Source organism: Suricata suricatta, chromosome 4 (genome assembly GCF_006229205.1).
Source record: "Suricata suricatta isolate VVHF042 chromosome 4, meerkat_22Aug2017_6uvM2_HiC, whole genome shotgun sequence".
NCBI classification, from domain to species: Eukaryota; Metazoa; Chordata; class Mammalia; order Carnivora; family Herpestidae; genus Suricata; species Suricata suricatta.
The window spans coordinates 64151142-64168830 of NC_043703.1; the positions used below are offsets into that span (position 1 = coordinate 64151142).

General features: G+C 37.5%; 1 protein-coding gene across 1 annotated transcript in view; it reads left to right on the top strand.

Annotated features, from left to right (window-relative positions):
* LOC115290593 (spermatogenesis- and oogenesis-specific basic helix-loop-helix-containing protein 2-like) overlaps positions 1-17689 on the top strand; it is a 115345-nt gene that overhangs the window by 65132 nt on the left and 32524 nt on the right. Inside the window, exon 10 of the mRNA XM_029938473.1 lies at positions 11617-11831. Within this exon, the coding sequence (XP_029794333.1) occupies positions 11617-11831 (215 nt within the window). The remainder of the gene's footprint in view (positions 1-11616; positions 11832-17689) is intronic.

Here is a 17689-nt window from a genome sequence, read left to right on the forward strand (position 1 = left end):
ATTATTTCAAAATGGCGGCACCTCTTTAAAGTCAAAGGAAAAATAGTATTTTATGGCACGGGATTAGGCAAAGCTGTACAAAATGGAACTCAGAGTAAAATATCTGGTTATCTAGTAGTGCACCAACAATCTCGGCCCCCCACCCTTAAGAAAGGCTGAAGCCCCAACGGAACCTTTTGTTTGCATTTGAAGAGCAGCTTGATCAGTCTCTCCAGCTAGAGCTGTTTAAATCCCTGGACTCTTGGGGAAACTCGAGGCCATCAATTGCCCTGTGAGACCGTCAGCCCGTGCAGCTGCTGCTGATTGTCAGCCCTGCTCCTGGTGATAAGAGTGACATAAATAACAACTCACTAAAATGTAGGAGTGATTTGCTTTAAGCACTTCAGCACCTGCTGTTACTAATTAAGGGTTTAGCCTGCTGCAGATTTCAAATGGAAATAGAGTGTTTTAAACATTGTAGAGACTAGAGTGCTCTGTGTGGTACTGTGATTTAGAAATCAAACTGAGTGGATAAAGACCAATGGTGACGACGTTGAAATCTAAAAACTGCCCACACTTCGAAGATTACACCAAGGTGTTAGTAGTATTTATCCCCAAGTGGTGGAATGACACATGCTTTTTATTTCATTAGACTTTAAAAAATTTTTTCCAGTCTTTCCCAATGAATATGTGTTGCTTTTGTTTTTTTGTTTTTAAAAGTGCAGTAAGCAATTCGAATGGAAAAAAAAAAAAATCCCACCACATGAAGTCCAGCATCAGTTCAAGTTGTGATATTCAGGTGAAAATCTTGGATGTACTAGAAAAGGCAGTTTCCCAAAGCAGAATATACTAGAAACTTTTGTTCATTTTCCTTTTATTATTCCTATCAGTGGATTCTTCTCATCACCTGTGTTCATATTATACTGCAAGATATTTTTAACTTCATGAATATTCAGATTTAAGTTGATTAGAAGCTATTCAGTGAATTCGAGTTACCTTGGGATAGTGGACTAGGGCAGTGTTCTAATTCGTCTGATTATTAACATTCCATGTGTGCTATGGTATTGATTTTTGTAGGGCAGAGAAGGAAGCCTTTGGTAGGAGAGCAAGTCCATTCTTTCTAGAGCTGCTTTTTTTTTTAAGTTTATTTATTATGAGAGAGAGAGAGAGAGTGAGTGAATCAGGAGGGGAGCAGGGGCAGAGACAGAGGGAGAGAGAATCCCAGACACTGGGATTCTGTCAGTGCAGAGCCTGATAACTTGGCTCGAACTCACCAACCATGAGATCAGGGCCTGAGCAGAAGTCAGTTGCGTAACCGACTGAGCCACTCAGGCGCCCCTCCGGAGCTGCTTTATTTCTTGTTACTGTCTGCAGTGCCTGGCACCATGGCACAGAACTATGGACTCCTGTGCAAAACAGCCTGTTAGTGCTGCTGCACCTCCTCATCCCTTTCTGGATCTTTCCTACTTTCTCTCAGATTTCTCCCCAGTACCTGTGTCCTGCCCTTCAGGGTTTACTCTTGACTTCTCCATAATACTAGCAGAGAGCTTCTGGGGAAGTTGGGCAGTGGGCCTCAGCAGGGAATATTCAGTCAGAAGCTTCAGAGGTGGTAGGAAAGGGTTGAAGTTTACAGCTGGTTTCTGTTGTTCAGGGCTTACCTTTTCTTCTCTGAGTCGTTTCCTCTCTCTCTGGCTCCAAGTAATGCAAAGACCCATTTGATTTAGGGCTGTTTTCAGGCACATTTTCCCCTTCTACTCCCTCCCTCCCCCATCATATTGATTTGATGTTGTCTTTGCTTAGGTTTGATATTATTTGAGAACACTTGGTGATAACTACCACCTACAGGGCATCGTACCAACATTTCTTCCTATAACAGTCTTGGGATTTAAGTATTATCAACTCCCAGATGAGGATTCCTTGTATCTTACTCAAAGCAGCTAGTAAGTGGCTGAACTAAGCATCAGACCCTATCTGTGTGCATTGAAAGCCTTTGCTGTCTTCCCACTGCATCCAGCTGTTTAAAGAGAATCAGTAGTAGCATTGCTAGAATGAGATTCCTACCCGATTCTTCCTGTGTTCCAAAGAATGAAAGCTATATTTAGTAGTGTTATGCCCAGATTTGTAATATTGTCCCCCAAAACCAGAAACCGCCAGGGAGACCGAGTCATGCATGCAAAAGCAAAGGGCTTTATTATTACGGGCTTCTAAGCTCGGGCTCACAGAGTTCACTTCACCAAGGCAGTGGATCCATGCGGGGAGCCTGGAACAAAGGCAGGGCAGAGCCTTTATGGGCTTGGGAAGGGGGAGTTACAGGAAATTGTGACACAGGTACAGTGATCCAATCACTATTGCCTATCAATACTGGCAGTAACTTTAGCCATACATTGATACTTTTAGTGCGAGCCAATCAACATTTAGAGTACTGACCAATTACAGAGTGGGCCCAGGACCCTCACGTAGGGCGTGACTAGCCTCGAGCAACAGGTGACTATCTATAGCTTCTATCTTTAGGCCCGCCCTTAGGATTGTTAAAGGTGTTAGCTGGCCTTTCCTGATTGGGTGTTACAAGGTTGTCTCTCCTTCCTTGGGCAATGTGTGACCTTCTATTATCTAATGATTCTGAGAAGCTGAATTCAGACCTGAGACCTTACATTGTAGCAGAAAAAAAGGATTGTTATAATGTCAGCTCCATGAGGGCAGGACCTTGGCTGTTTGTTCACTTTGTGTTCCCAATACAGCATCTGCCTTGTAATAAGGGCTCAAGAAACATCTGTGGAGGGAATAAATAGATATCAAACTGAAGCAGATGCAAAGTGGTGGGTTGTTTTAAAGGAAAGAGGTAGAAAGTTTTACAAGTTATTCATAGCCCAGGACACCTTGGTTTATATGTGTTAGTGTAATTATTAATAGTTCCCCCTTTCATTCTCACAAGAATCTCAGTTTGGAAGGTAAATTAAATGATTAGTTTTGGACATTCATAGGTTGTTTTAATTAACCAGGTGAATTAAAAAAAAACTATGAGCCTTTTATGACTACTTGTTAATGAGCATTTCAATTCTTGGCATTTGGTTCACAAGAGAATATACCAATGGGAGTAATCCTGTGCTACCGTGGAGCTTTACAAACAATCGCGTACGAAAGCATCACAGTGGTTTTGATCCCACATTGCTCCTAAAGTGCTTTTGGAAATAAGGGATGTTTATAAAATGAAAGACCCTCTAAAGGGTCCTAATACTCTCTACTATAGAAATTCCAGATTTCAAAGCCCATGTGAAAGTGTTATGTTGTCTTCTTAGATCATGGGGCATTTGAGGGCATGGATGGAAATAAGGCTGGTGACGTGGGTTGATATTAAGCTATTGAAAGCTTAATATCCTGTTTAAAAACAGGGTGGGGCATGTAAGTCAGATTGACTCCTGATGGTGAATGGAATGCGCATGTCAACAGCCTCCTGGTCCGACGCTGACCCAGAGCAGGAGATGCTTAAACATGTGCTGATCCCTTCAGCATGTAAATACTATGGGGAGGGGGGGCAGGTATTCCAAATTAGAGGTCCAAGAGTAACCTAACCAAATGTAATGCATAGGCCTTCATGGGATCTTGGTTTGAACAAAGCAGCTTCTCTCTGACCATTAAGAAAAAAATATCCACAGAAACTTGAAATTTAGAAAGCAGATGGTATGAAATTGTCACTAAAAGAAAAGTAGAAAAAACAAAGCTTAAAAGACCTAAAGAAGAAAGGCAAAGGCAAAAGCAAATTTAGTGGTAGCTCAGGCTGAATGTTAGAAGAAACAGATGAAAGTTGACTAGAGGGTGCTCATCTGGTGACGAATTCATTTTAATGCAGGGCACCTGGGCCAGGTAGGCCTATGGATTTCTTTACCCCTTGACTCTCCCAGCTCACACCTGTTTCATCCTAAAGAGAATGAACTGTATATGGCACCCAGCTCCTGGTGTTGGTCATTTCCAGACCTTTATAACTGACAAGGAGGCAGCTCTGCCCAGGAGGGAAATACACTAAATGTTGCTTGGTGTTCAGAGTAACACCTGCCATTATTATTACTTCGACAATTAGCTGGTCCCACTGTCTGTGCTCTGCACCCTTGCTTCTACTGTCCACTGAACCCCAGTCAGTTGTCCCTTCAAAGGTGAGATTACTTCTACACAGTGACGTAGTCCTTGATTCTTGTTTATGTCCGGAGAACGAGGGGTCTCCAGACATTAACAGAACCAGACACAAATGCAGCCAGTAGACACAACTGTTCCAGAGACAAGTTATTAAGGGGATAGAAAAAACTTTTAAAATTCTAATTTGTATTCTCAGTGAGGATATCACATCCTAAAAATAGCAGGTTATGAAGAATTACCAAAGATGAAAAAACTTAGAAGGGAGCACTTCACATTAAATGAACTGAAATCCTAACAATCTTTGGAAGGACTTAAGCCTGAGCTGGTGATATGAAAAATAAAGTTAAGGGACTCTCTCTGAGAGAAGCTGAGCCATGAAGGATCAACTGTGGATGTCCTGCATCTAGTGGAAGATTGCCAAGGAGAGATAAGACAGGAGGAAATAGAGAAGTAGAAGGAAACTTCCAAAGCCAAAGATCCACTGAGTGCCAAGTAGGATGAAGAAGATCCACACCCAGACACATCCCAGCAAATGATCAGAACCCACAGCATAACGAGAAAGGCACTGAGAGGAAAGCAAAGCAGCTTATTCTTTTTATCAGCAACTCGATGCTAGAAGAAAATGGACCAATAGCTTCAAGGTTCAGAGGGAAGGGATTTTAACCTTGAAAGTAATTTACCAGGTAAAACTAGCACTGAATTGTGGTCCCTAATGCCACTATTAAGTAATAGAAATAAGGGGGTTAACTCCCAAAGTTTTGTAGGAACAGAAGGAGGGAAAAAGGGACATTCGATCATCCTAACAGAAGGCATGAGAAAAAGAGACAAAATTACTGCTGATAGGAAATGTGAAATAACAAATGAAGGCAATAAGACCACGTCAGGTTAAGTTATAAGTGTTTCACAATTAATGTTATTACTTGATATTAATATACAGTAGTTAATGCCATTAATGAAATTAATTAATTCCTTTATTAAAAACTAAAATCACATTGTGAAAAGAAACCTAAAAACTCAGATATAGTCTATTTACAAAATTCTCACAAAATCAAAATGATATATAGAAAGGCTCAAAATAAAGAGATATGAAAAACTACTGTATACCAGAAAAAAGTTTTGAAGTAAAAAGCATTAAAAAGGAAAGAACAATATTTCATATATATAGTTTTCTGTCCATATACTATCAATGTATGATATACTTGATATAAGTATTTAAAATATGCTATATAAACATTGTATGTTATTTAATATATATTAAATATTATGTTTTTATGTGAATATGTATAACTATCATGAACCTTTATATATCTAACCCCAAATTAGATACAAAAGTCTGTAGTTGGAGAAATTGATAAATTCACAAAACATAATTAGAGAGGAAATAAATTGACACATGCCATAAGCTAAAACTTCTAGTAGACCTAAAGGAAGAAAGAAAACAATTACCAAGTTATGTACTCAGCAGAAAATACACATTATTTTCAAGTATCCATGGAACATTAATAAAAAATGATTATTATGCCACAAAGAAAATATCAACAAATTCTAAGAAATAGTCATGTAGGGTACATACACTGTTGACAATGCACTGAAATAAAAAATTTTGTCAAGAGACAAAAAAAATTAAAAACCAAAACCAGAAATACTGTGCTTTTGAAAATTAAAAACATATAGGCATTTAATGTGACTCCTAGGTTAAAATGGAAGTATAAAGTGAAATTACAAACTAGCAATGAATGAACACAAATGCAATATAGATCACACTCTGTGGGGGTACAGCAGAATGCCATTTGGAGGTCTGTGCCATCCAAAAGCACTTTCTGCAGTGATGACAGTGTTCCATGTCTGATATGGCAGCCATTTGCCACACATGATATTGAGCCCTTGAAATGAGGCTAGTGTAACTGAAGTGAGTTTCAGACTTTAATTTTAGTTAACATAAATATAATTGCCACATGTGGCTATCAATTGGACCACACCCTTCTATAGTTTCTAATAAAGCATTACCATGAGAAAGAAGGTAGAAAAGATTTAATTATATATTAATTTCCAGTCAGCAAGAATAACTCAACACAAATAATAAGCATTATATACATTTAAAAATCAATACATTTGAAAAGATAGATAAGGGGAACCTGAGTGGCTCAGTTGGTTAAGTGTCCAGCTTCGGCTCAGGTCATGATCTCACAGTTCATGGGTTTGAACCCTGCCTTGGGCTCTGTGCTGACAGTTAGCTCAGAACCTGGAGCTTGTCTTTGGATTCTGTGTCTTCCTCTCTCTCTGACCCTCCCCTGCTCCCTTGCTGTCTCTCTCTCTCTCCAAAATAGATAAAACATTAAAAAATTTTTTTAAAAAGAAAATATAGATAAAATAGATTTAAAAAATATATGTATATGAACAAATTCACTTAAGAGAATGTAGAAAATGTAAATTTACTGGTAGTCATTAAGGAACTGTAAAAGGTACTCTAAATGCCCATATCTCTAAATGGCCTTAGGCCCAGATTCTGCAGACATGTTTACCTAAATTTTAAGAAGCAGATAATTCTATTTTATAAAATATTCAAAGCCATAAAGTAATATTGAAGCTTTCTGTTTTAGTCTTCAAAGCTGGCATAACCCTGATGATACCCAAACCAGATAAGACAATATAATAAAACAAAATTGTATGTTTTGCTCATGAATATAGATGGAAAAATCTAAGATAATATGAATGAATTTAGTCTGCTACACATTATGTATAGGTTTATCCCAGCAAGGCAATGATGGCCTGTCATTAGGAAATCTATTAATGTAATTCACTATCCAGCAGAATAAAGGAGAAAAAATATCATGTTGATACTAAAAGATTTGTTAAATACCAGCACCCATTTCTGATTTAAAATTCTTACCCTCCAAGTAGAAAGAAACTTCTTTAACTTCGTAGAGGGTATTGACTGGTGACCTTCTGTATCATATTTAGTGATTAAAAACATTTCAGATATTCCCACTAAACTCAGGAACAAAGTAGGAATATCCAGTGTTACTCCTTCTATTCACCACTGTTTTGGATGTTCTAGCCAGTGCTTTATGATCAATAAATAAAGAGCATAAATTTTGGGTATAGGGATAAAATTGTCATTTTTGAAGACAATGATTATTTACATTCCTAGAAAATTCAGAAGAATCAACTAAAGTATATTGGAACTAAAGAGAGTACCAAAAGTTTCTTGATGGAGATTCCTCATACAGAAGTTAGTGGCGCTGTCAGCGTTGGCTATAATCAATCAGAAAATACAGTGAGAAAAGCTATCTCCTTTACGAGTCCTCAACTTTGACATATCTAGGAATAAACATGAGGGCATGTGCAGCATCTGTATGAAGGTAACATTTAAAAAGCCCTGAGTTTTCTAAGTCCTACTTCCTAAATAGGGAGATTTAATATTGTAATGATATTCCCTAATTAATCTGTAAAATAAATGCAGCCACAATCAAAAGTTTAACAGGCTTCTTTTTGGAACTTGACAACCTGATGCTAAAGTTCTATTGGAAGAGAAATTGGGGGAAATATCTAAGAATCAAATTGAAGGGTAGCAAGGAGGGAACTATAAGCTCTATCAAATATAAAAGATGTAAAAAGCTGGTAATTTTTGTCTTATTAATCAGGAATAGGCAAATAGATCAATGGGTCAGAATGAAGCCCAGAAAATCACACATATATATAAAGGTGGCATTTGAAAATACTGGGAGAAGTTTACTCTATTCAATAAGGCTACTTGGGTAATTAGCCCTGCATTTGAAAGAGATGAAATTAGATGTATCACCAAATAAATTCCATATGAGATAAAAAGCAAAATGTAAAAAATACGGTAAAAGTATTAGAACACACTATGAAAGCATACTTTAATAATAGAGATGGCCTTTAAGGCAAGATGAAATTCACCAAACTTATAAAAGAAACAGTGGGTGGCTATTACTAAACATTAAATATTTATTTGTTACAGAACTTATAATCAAAGTTAAAAGCCATGACAAATAGAAAAAAGTAGTTAACATGTCCAGAATATATAAACCATGGAGCAATAATAAAAAGATAAACAACAAATAGGAATGTAGAAAAAGGTAATAGACAAGCATAATAAATAGAATATGCAATAAATAGAAGTGGAAATTACCACTACAATGAAAAGATACCCAACTTCACAGTTAATTAGAAAAACATAAGAAGATTGAGCTGTTTTTTTGTTTTGTTTTGGTTTTTTTTTGCTCATAATATTGGCAAAAAAATGGGAAAAAAAGTCTTCTTAAGGATTGGGGGAAATGGTACTCTTATACACTGTTGATGGGGATGTAAATTTTTCTTTCTTTTGGGGAGAACAATTTGGCGGTATCTAAGTTGAAAATCAAAAGCAAAAAATTACCTTTTAATCTTATAGTTTTGCCTCTAGGACTTAGATTTGTACAACGATATATTTCTTTCTCTATTTTTCCTTTAAACTTTATTGAGACATCATTCATAACCATGCACTTCCATGGTTGCTATTCACAGAATTGGACTAACATCACCACAGTAAATGTTGGTACGTTGTCTTCATCCCAGAAAGAAACTCTGTACCCATTAGCAATCACTCCAACCTCAGTATCCCCCGGCAAGCTCTCAAGTACTTGTCTCTATGGATTTGTCTACACTGGCCATTTCGTATAAATAGAATCATGGTCTTTTGTGATAGGCTCCTTTTACTTAGCGTAAAGTTTTTAGGCTTCATCCATGTTGTAGAATATATCAGCACCTCATTCCTTTTTATTAAAATTGTGGTATAATATATGTAACATCCTATTTACCACTTTCACTATTTCTAAGTATACAGTGGTATTAAGTATATTTATGATGCTGTGCAACTTTAACACTATCCATTTTCAGAATTTATAAAAAAAATCATTCAAAAAAGCAATGCTGTATTTCATTAAATACTAACTCTTCATTTCCCTCTGCCCCCAGCCCATGGTAACCATTGCTCTATATTCTGTCTCTTTGAATTTACCTATTTTAGGGACATCATATAAATGAAATCATTTAGGGGCACCTGGGTAGCTCAGCCAGGTAAGCATCTGATTTTGGCTCAGGTCATAATCTCATGGTTCGTGGCCTCGAGCCCTACATCGGGCTCTGTGCTGATAGCTCGGAGCCTGGAGCCTGCTTCAGATTCTATCCCATTTCTCTCTGCCCCACCTGTGCTCACACTCTGTCTCTGCCTCTGCCTCTCAACAATAAATAAATGTTAAAAAAAAAACTTAAAAAAATAATAAATGAAATCATTTAACATTTCTGCTTTTTTGTCTGCCTTATCTCACTTAGCATAATGTTTTCAAGGTTCACTCACATTGTAGCACATATCAGAATTCAGTTCCTTTTTAAGGCAGAATAATATTCCATCCTTTGTATATGCCACTTTTTCTTTTTTATTCTTTTATTATTTAAAATTGTTTTATTTTTATTTTTTTTCTTTTTAATTCTTTTAAATAGTAATCTTGTTTATTTCTTTGATTCAGTCCTGTCCGTTATTCATATTAGATTTGTCATAAGTTACCCACAGTTTGCTTTGAATTTAATGAGACTAAAAATACATATGTACGAAGATATATTTACGAAGGCGTTTATTACAGCATTCTAACAGCACTGGTTTAATAAATTACTATCATCACAAATGAGGAAGATTGGATCAAGATGACAGATGAGTGCCTGGTCTTCCACTCCAGCTCCCAACACATAGAAAACATGTATTTGAGAGAGTAAGTCTTTAACAGCTTGGGAAGTGAGAATGTTCCCAGTGAACTGGCATTTCTGAGGAATTGTTGAACTACAGTGAGAAAAGCAACTCACTTTTAAAAATACAGTTTCTCCTTTATGGAAAAAAGGCACATGTGTTATGCGGTTAACCTGGAGTTCACCTGGAAGGATGTGGCCAAAATCATGGATAGTGGTTGCTTCTAAGGAGTGAGGCATAAAGGAGGACTCACTTTTTCTTTCCTTCCTTTCTCTCTCTCTCTTTTTTTTTTTTAACAACAGAAAGAAGAAAATTAGAAGATGTAAGTAAGAAGGGCCGAAGTTTTACTTACTTTAAACCTGACTAGTTTCTTGCACCTCCTAAGTTCCTTTCAGCAGCCCCTGGGAAACTGGGGTGAAGGAGAGGGAAAGCTCCATGGTGGGCACCTTCACCAGCATCCTGCCTACCCTGAAGGGTTGTGTCCCTGGCAAGCTGCCCTTCTCCCTCTTTTTTTATTTTATTTTGTATTTAACATTTATTTATCTTTGAGAGACAGAAAGTGAGCTGAAGAAGGGCAGGGAGAGAAGACACAATCTGAAGCAAGTTCCAAGCTCTGAGCTGTCAGCACAGAGCCCGATGTGGGGCTTGAACCCATGAACCATAAGATCATGATCTGAGCAAAAGTTGGGCACTTAACCAACTAAGCTACTCAAGCACCCAAGCTGCCTTTCTCTTCATAGGCATTTCAAACTCCTTCACCCATTTCTTCTGGCTGCAATTCTGGTCAGCTTCCAAATCTGTTTTCCCATGTGGACCTGTCTGTGGCCTGCCATTTCCGAGTGTCTGCTGACTGTTTCCATTAATTTAAGCCTCCCCCTTCTTTGATGGTTTTAGTGGATTGTGTTCAATAGCTGTAGAGAATAAAACAGGAAAATAAAAGGTGAAGATGGAAATTATATTTGTCCTGATTGAATGTGCTTGAAAATAACCACCAAAGGAAAGAAAGATGCTTTTTGGCTCCAAAATATTGGAGTTTGAATGGCATGTATATTCCATTTAAAGAAAAGACTGTGAGTGTCTCTTGGAATTTAGGAATTTAAATCTTACTTTGTTCTCTGGAATGTGTGTTTTATTAAAACAAGTGGTTTAGGAGAGTCACCGGTGTTTTGTTTTTTTGTCAGATTTTCCAGCAGGATGAGTGATTAGGAAACTGGGCCTTAAGAATCCTGTCTATTGTTCCTAGGATGGGGAAAAAAAAAAAACTGGAGGAAAAATCACAGTAGAAGAGTTACTTGTAGGCAGAACTTTTAAAAATAGCATGACCTTCAGGGCACCTGGGTGGCTCAGTCGGTTAAGCGCCCGACTTTGGCTCAGGTCATTATCTGACAGTTTGTGGGTTTGAGCCTGGTATCTGGCGCTATGCTGACAGCTCGGAGCCTGGAGCCTGCTTCGGATGCTGTGTTTCCCTCTCACTCTGCCCCTCCCCAGCTTTTGCTCTCTCTTTCTCAAAAATAAATAAACATTAAAAAAAAAAAACCTAAAAAAAAAAACCCTATGACCTTCAGATCCATTCAGTATCCTAAATACTGAGGACAAGAAACTAATAGTTCCTGTCCCTGAGGTGCTGATAGTTCACCATTCAGTCTACATGTATAGTCAGTGATGGTATTATTTGTCATCTTTGTTTTATCCTCCCCTACATGACATCTTCTCTGTGTTCCAGTATTAATTATGTGGTACTTCTGCCTTTTTTCCTTCTCTTTCAGGCAAAAATAGACCTCTTATTAGTTGGAGATGTCACTGTTCAGTACCTGGCTGATATTGCCCAGAGATCCTTTTCAAATATTGCAAAAGTCTTCGTAACCATCAGGGATGTGGAGGGGGCAGCAGCACTTCTGGAAGATTGTGCCTTTGACGTGGTTTTCTTGAAGATGACTTCTTTACCACCTGCTTTCGAGGCAGAAGCTACCAAACTAATTAGGTAAACTTCAAAAACCTTTGCTCTACATCTCTATAATAGTTTTTTTTTAATTTACTTTTATTATTTAAAGTTTTATTTATTTATTTTGATTTTTTTTTTAATTTGAGAGAGAGAGTGTGCACAAGTGGGGAAGGGCAGAGCGAAGGGGAGAGAGAATCTCAAGCAGGTTCTGCACCATCAGCACAGAGTCCGATACAAGGATTGAACTCATGAACTGTGAGATCATGACCTGAGCCAAGATCAAGACTCAGATACTTAACCAACTCTGCCACCCAGGTGTCCCCTGAAACATCCCTATATTAAAAATAAAAAACAAAACAAAAAAAACCACCTTAAAACATGGTACTATTTATGCTTTAATTTTTAAGATGAGAGATATTTCCATGGAAGAATAGGTGTACATAATGTTGTTTTTATTTCCAGTTTGGCATATATAAGAATTATCATTTTAATTTAAAAAGGAATTGATGCGAAGGCACCTAGGTGGCTCAGTCAGTTAAGTGTCCAACTTCAACTCCTGTTGTGATCTTGCGGTTAGTGAGTTCGAGCCCCCATGTCGTGCTCTGTGCGGACAGCTCAGAGTCTGGAGCCTACTTCAGACTCTGTACCTTCCTCTCCCTGTTCCTCCTGACTTATACTGTCTATCTATCTGTCTGTCTGTCTCTCTCTCTCTCTCTCACTCTCTCGCCTCCCCAAATAAATAAACACTGGGGGGAAAAAAAAGTAATTGATGTGGGTGAATGTGAGAATTAATTGGTTCTAGAAATTTATTTGGTATGGGGTGCCTGGATGGCTCAGTCAGTTAAGTGTCTGACTTCAGCTCAGGTCATGATCTCACAGTCCATGGGTTCGAGCCCCACGTTGGGCTCTGTGCTGACAGCTCAGGGCCTGGAGCCTGCTTTCAGATTCTGTGTCTCCCTCTCTCTCTGCCCCTCCCCTGCTCACTCTCTGTCTCTGTCTCTCAAAATAAAATAAAGACCAAAAAAACATTAAAAAAATAAATTTATTTGGTATATAGTATTTACTTTAATCCCATAAATACTCCTTTTTAATAACTCATTTAAAATAACACATTTTTTCAGAGTTGATTAATTTTTATGGCAGATATGAAGGTGAGTACTCTTAGCTCTATGTTATATTAGTGATGGACTAAAAGTGTCTCCTTTAAGAGATGTCCTAATGTGGAAGAGCCCCAAAGTTCTCTGGATCCGACAAGTCCAGATCAATATCACCTCCAATGTTTTTGTTTCATCTTGTAGCTCCATAGATGTCACTTTAGAGATTTGAAGTCTGGTGGTGGGAGAGTGAGGTGCTTCCTTGCCTAACTACATAGGATTTTGAGCCATTGTGGGTGTTTTTTAACAAGGTTAGGTCAAAGAAAATTTGATAGAGAAAATGTAGTTGCAGATAATATTGGAATATATAAGGTCTTGTAATAATTACTGGACAGGCCTTTCAAGACTAAAGGAAAATGTTCAGAGACAATATTATTATCCCTGAATAAAAAGGAGCAGGCATATTGTGTTAGAGGACAAGAAAAGCTGGAATGGGAAGAGGCCAAAGTAATGAGCTCTTTGTTAAAGAGAGACGGAGAGACGGTTGCAGCTCCTGGGGTTTCTTAGAACAGATTATCTCTTCCATTTGTTTTGGCTTTCTCCTGGGAGTGTGAGCTCCAAACAAACCAGGCTGACTATCTCAAAGTGGATTTCACTTCCAAGACAGGTTGTGAGCTGTCCTCTTCCTGAAGCCATACCTATTTTATTGTACACCTTTAAAAAAAAATGACTCCTATGAGTAGAATTCCCCTGGCTGGGGCCTCATCCTAATATTGCATTTATTATAGTATTTCAGCATTTTTACAACAGTGTTATGGGGGAGATAGAACAGGTTTCTTCATCCCTACTTGGCAAACAACTAAGGTGAAGTGGTTTACTTAAGACCACATGGCTTGTTTTTACAAAACTTAGCATAGAACTCTTTTCTCTACATGTTCCTTATACAGGTCTATAATTACTTGGCCTCTGTGTTGAAGCTTCTTCTTTTACACCTGTGAAATTCAATATGTGCCAAACTTTGTATAAACTAAACATACATGTCCTTTTAGAAGAGCACTGGACACATCAGTGTGTCTAATCTCTTCATTCCAAGAGTGGGAGCCTAGCCAGGTCCCTCTGACTGTAGTAAAGGCTTTGTATTTCCTCAGTATTGAAGCTACATTTTGAACAGGATGAGATTAAATTTCTAATTAAGAACAAGTTTTATGTCCATTTGCAATTATTAAAAGGTAGAAGATAGGAGGATAGAACTGATTCACCATGTTGATTCTCCCTAAGGCTGGTTTCTTTGCTTTGAATAACACAGCCAAAGATTCCTCAGCAGAGAAAAGAAGGTATTAAATGAAGGTATTAAATATATAGACATGCCAAAATAGTAGATTTATCATACTGTTCTACTATTTTTCTATAAAAAACATTTGTTTGGCAAGAAAAAAGGATCATTTGAAAATACCTGGGTTTTTTTTTTTTCTATCTCTTATTCTGCTATTCCCAATATCTAGGTTAGATTTTGACTAGTAGCAAGTATTCAGTACGTTGCTGTGGGTATGAGTAAGTGACTATGGATGAATAGGAAAAATGCCATTCAGGACAGACAATGAGTTCTAGCTTTTGTGTTCCTCCCTGAAAGATGGACAGTTTTCTCTGTGAAATCTTTGCCTTTCATGATACTGGCCTCAGAGGCTAGGGATGCCTCTGGAATTCCCTTTCTTGCCCTCACAACTGTTATGAGTTTACTACTTATGAATTATTTAAACCCTTGTGGAGCATGTTTATATTTTTGAACCTGTGGTTTTTTCTTACAGTAATGAGTCCTATAAACATACTACCCCATAAGCCTTTATCTTTCCTACAGCACAATATATTTTGAGTTTGGGCTGACATTTAGTGACTAAACCAAAATAAAATGGCTTGTTTAGCTTTTCTTTTGCTGTTTTTTAGATTTTTCCCTCTTAGATCTTTGTTGTTGTAATACTTCAAAATATGGATAGGTTCAGAAAGATATACGACTATTTATCTTTTTTCTCTCTGGGCACTTTATATGTTTTGCCAGTTAATCAGGAGTTTAATACAGAGTAGAAATGTCCACATTTATTTGCAGTATTAGAGCCCATGATCACAAATCTATATATCTATAAGGTATATGGATTTCTATTAAAAATAAGAATGATGTATGTAACCATGTTAGCTATAGTGTTAGGCTTATTTTAGAATAAAATGTAAGTAGCCTGTTTGATATTCCCAAATTTATTCTTATAGAAGAACTAGGTTTTCAACTTGAAGCTAATCAGTGATCAATTTTAATCATTCATTAAAATATTGTTACTTCACAGACTGACATTCTCAAGAATTATGGCACATCTCAGTTACAGGTTAACATTCTTAATAGTACTCCCCAATTGGGTTTCATTTTATGAATACATTTTTATTGAGCTAGATGAACTCAGATATTATCCATTAATAAAATATATTTTAAAAACATTTTTAAACTTTATTTTTGAGAGAGAGAGTGTGAGCAGGAGAGGGACAGAGAGAGAGGGAGACACAGAATCCAAAGCAGGCTTCAGGCTCTGAGCTATCAGCACAGAGCCTGATGCAAGTCTGGAACTCATGAACCACGAGATCATGACCTGAGCTGAAGTCAGACATTTAATTGACCAAGCCACCCTGGTACCCCAACATTGATAAAAAATATTTTAAGATAGTTTTAGGGTTCCTATGCTTAGCTTCAGAATTCTAAAATTGAGCAACACTCAAAAACCAGATACTTGATAATTCAGACACGTCCTAATACTTTATCTTCCAAAGACAGGTATGGAAAATTAAAATATCTTTAAAACTCATCAACAATGTATGGATCCTGTCTGACATTGCGGTTTTCCATTCCATGAAGTGTCACTGCAGTCCTTAGAATTCTATGGTTCTCATGAGCTCCAAGCAGTCCAGCAGTAGCAAAGCAATGAGGTTCCATCTGTTCAGTCTACAAGTCAAGTTTGGCTCTGACTTTATTTTTTCCATATAGTTTGAATTGTCTGATCAGTTAACTTATTAATTCACTAAGAAAACATAATCTTGTGAGCCACAGGGATCTAACAAGTTGTGTTTTTGTGTCCCCAATTCCAAGAGCTCTTTGACTTGACAGTGCAACTCAGTAAATCTCCTTAGTCAGTTGGCAATGACCTACCTGCTGAATGCTTTATAATACACAAAATAACAACAAATATCAAAGTAGTTTTACTAGAAACATTATTCTGTAAATTGATAGTTGAGTATAAATAGGAATTGAGGAAAATTCTAGGTCTTAATATGTCTAACATCATGTGGTCACCTCGACTTAGGATGGTCACAGCAGGAACTCTTCTGAAGAATAGCATAATGGGAAGAAAGCACAGCAACCTTTACTATTGACCAGAATAAAGTCTCAGACCTCAACTACATTTATCACAGCTACCCTGTTAGTAGCAAGGTAACTTAAGTGTTTTCACATGTATAGTAAAGCTCTCAATGTTCTCATTGAAAATGTTTGTTTTAATTAATTGTCATTAGCAAGTCCCAAAGAACATTATTTGTTAAAAGTCCCAACTTAATTTGGCTGCATTTGGCCAACAGACAGCGTAATAGATATCCTACTCAAGAAGACTACTACCCCAAAATGGCGCTCACTTTTGTCCCTTGAAGTCCTTTTGACTCTAAAGCAAATGTTAGGAGGTTTTCCTGGCTTCATAGGGACTTATAAGATATCATTGGTTCTCTTATTGATGATAGATTTCAGAGGCCAGGGCTTTCATGAGGCTGAGTGTATAACTCAGCTCAAGACACTTTATATGATATTTTTAAAATTTATTTATGTTTAAATTTTTTTAATGTTTTTTATTTTAGTTTTGAGAGACAGAGACAGAGAGGGAGACAGTGCGAGCAGGGGAGGGGCAGAGAGAGAGAGGAAGACACAGAATCTGAAGCAGGCTCCAGGCTCTGAGCTAGCGGTCAGCACAGAGCCTGATGCGGGGCTCGAACCCACAAACTGTGAGATCATGACCTGAGCCAAAGCCGGACGCTTAACCGACTGAGTCACTCAGGCGCCCCTAAATTTATTTATTTTTTCTCCAGCTACCAGGGACCAGACCCGGGGATAGTGGCCAAACTAGGGATCTGTACTGCTGCAATTTGAGTTCATAATTGCCTCCAGTTTCAGAGAGTACCTGAGATGGGCATAGGAAGGGACACTAGCATATCGACAGCCGATCTTGTGTGTAGAGTATGGTCTCAGGAACCATCACAATATTTAAATAGTATATTGTATGAAATACAATGAGGAGAAATGAATTGTCCCATAATGAATTGCAAATTTTTAAAACCCAAGAGACTTCAACTGAGAGAATACTCATAAGGTCTCAGAATCTGCAATTTTACTTTGGCCTATAAAAGAAGTGCTTTTAATTGGGGTAGATAAAAGAGGTGTTTGCTTTGTTTTTGTGTTGCTTTAAGAACATTTGTTCATTAGAAGACTTTAGTTTTTCTTTGCCTTTTTTTTTTTTTTTTCTTTTTGGTGATCCTGGAAACCAGAAACTCTTTTAGCTTATCGATCTGTAGAGAATGTGTGAGCAGCTGAGCTCCAGACAAGTGTGTTGGATTCTGGGAATTCTATTGATTAGTGGGGCTCCTGTACAGCATCACAAAAAGGGTTTCACTAGCAAGGGAAGTGTTTGGGTTGGTAATTGATTCTGTGCTAATGACAAAAATTCAGGAATTCCAACTCTGATATAAAGTTTGAAAGTCATCATGAGGATATTATATATTCATATA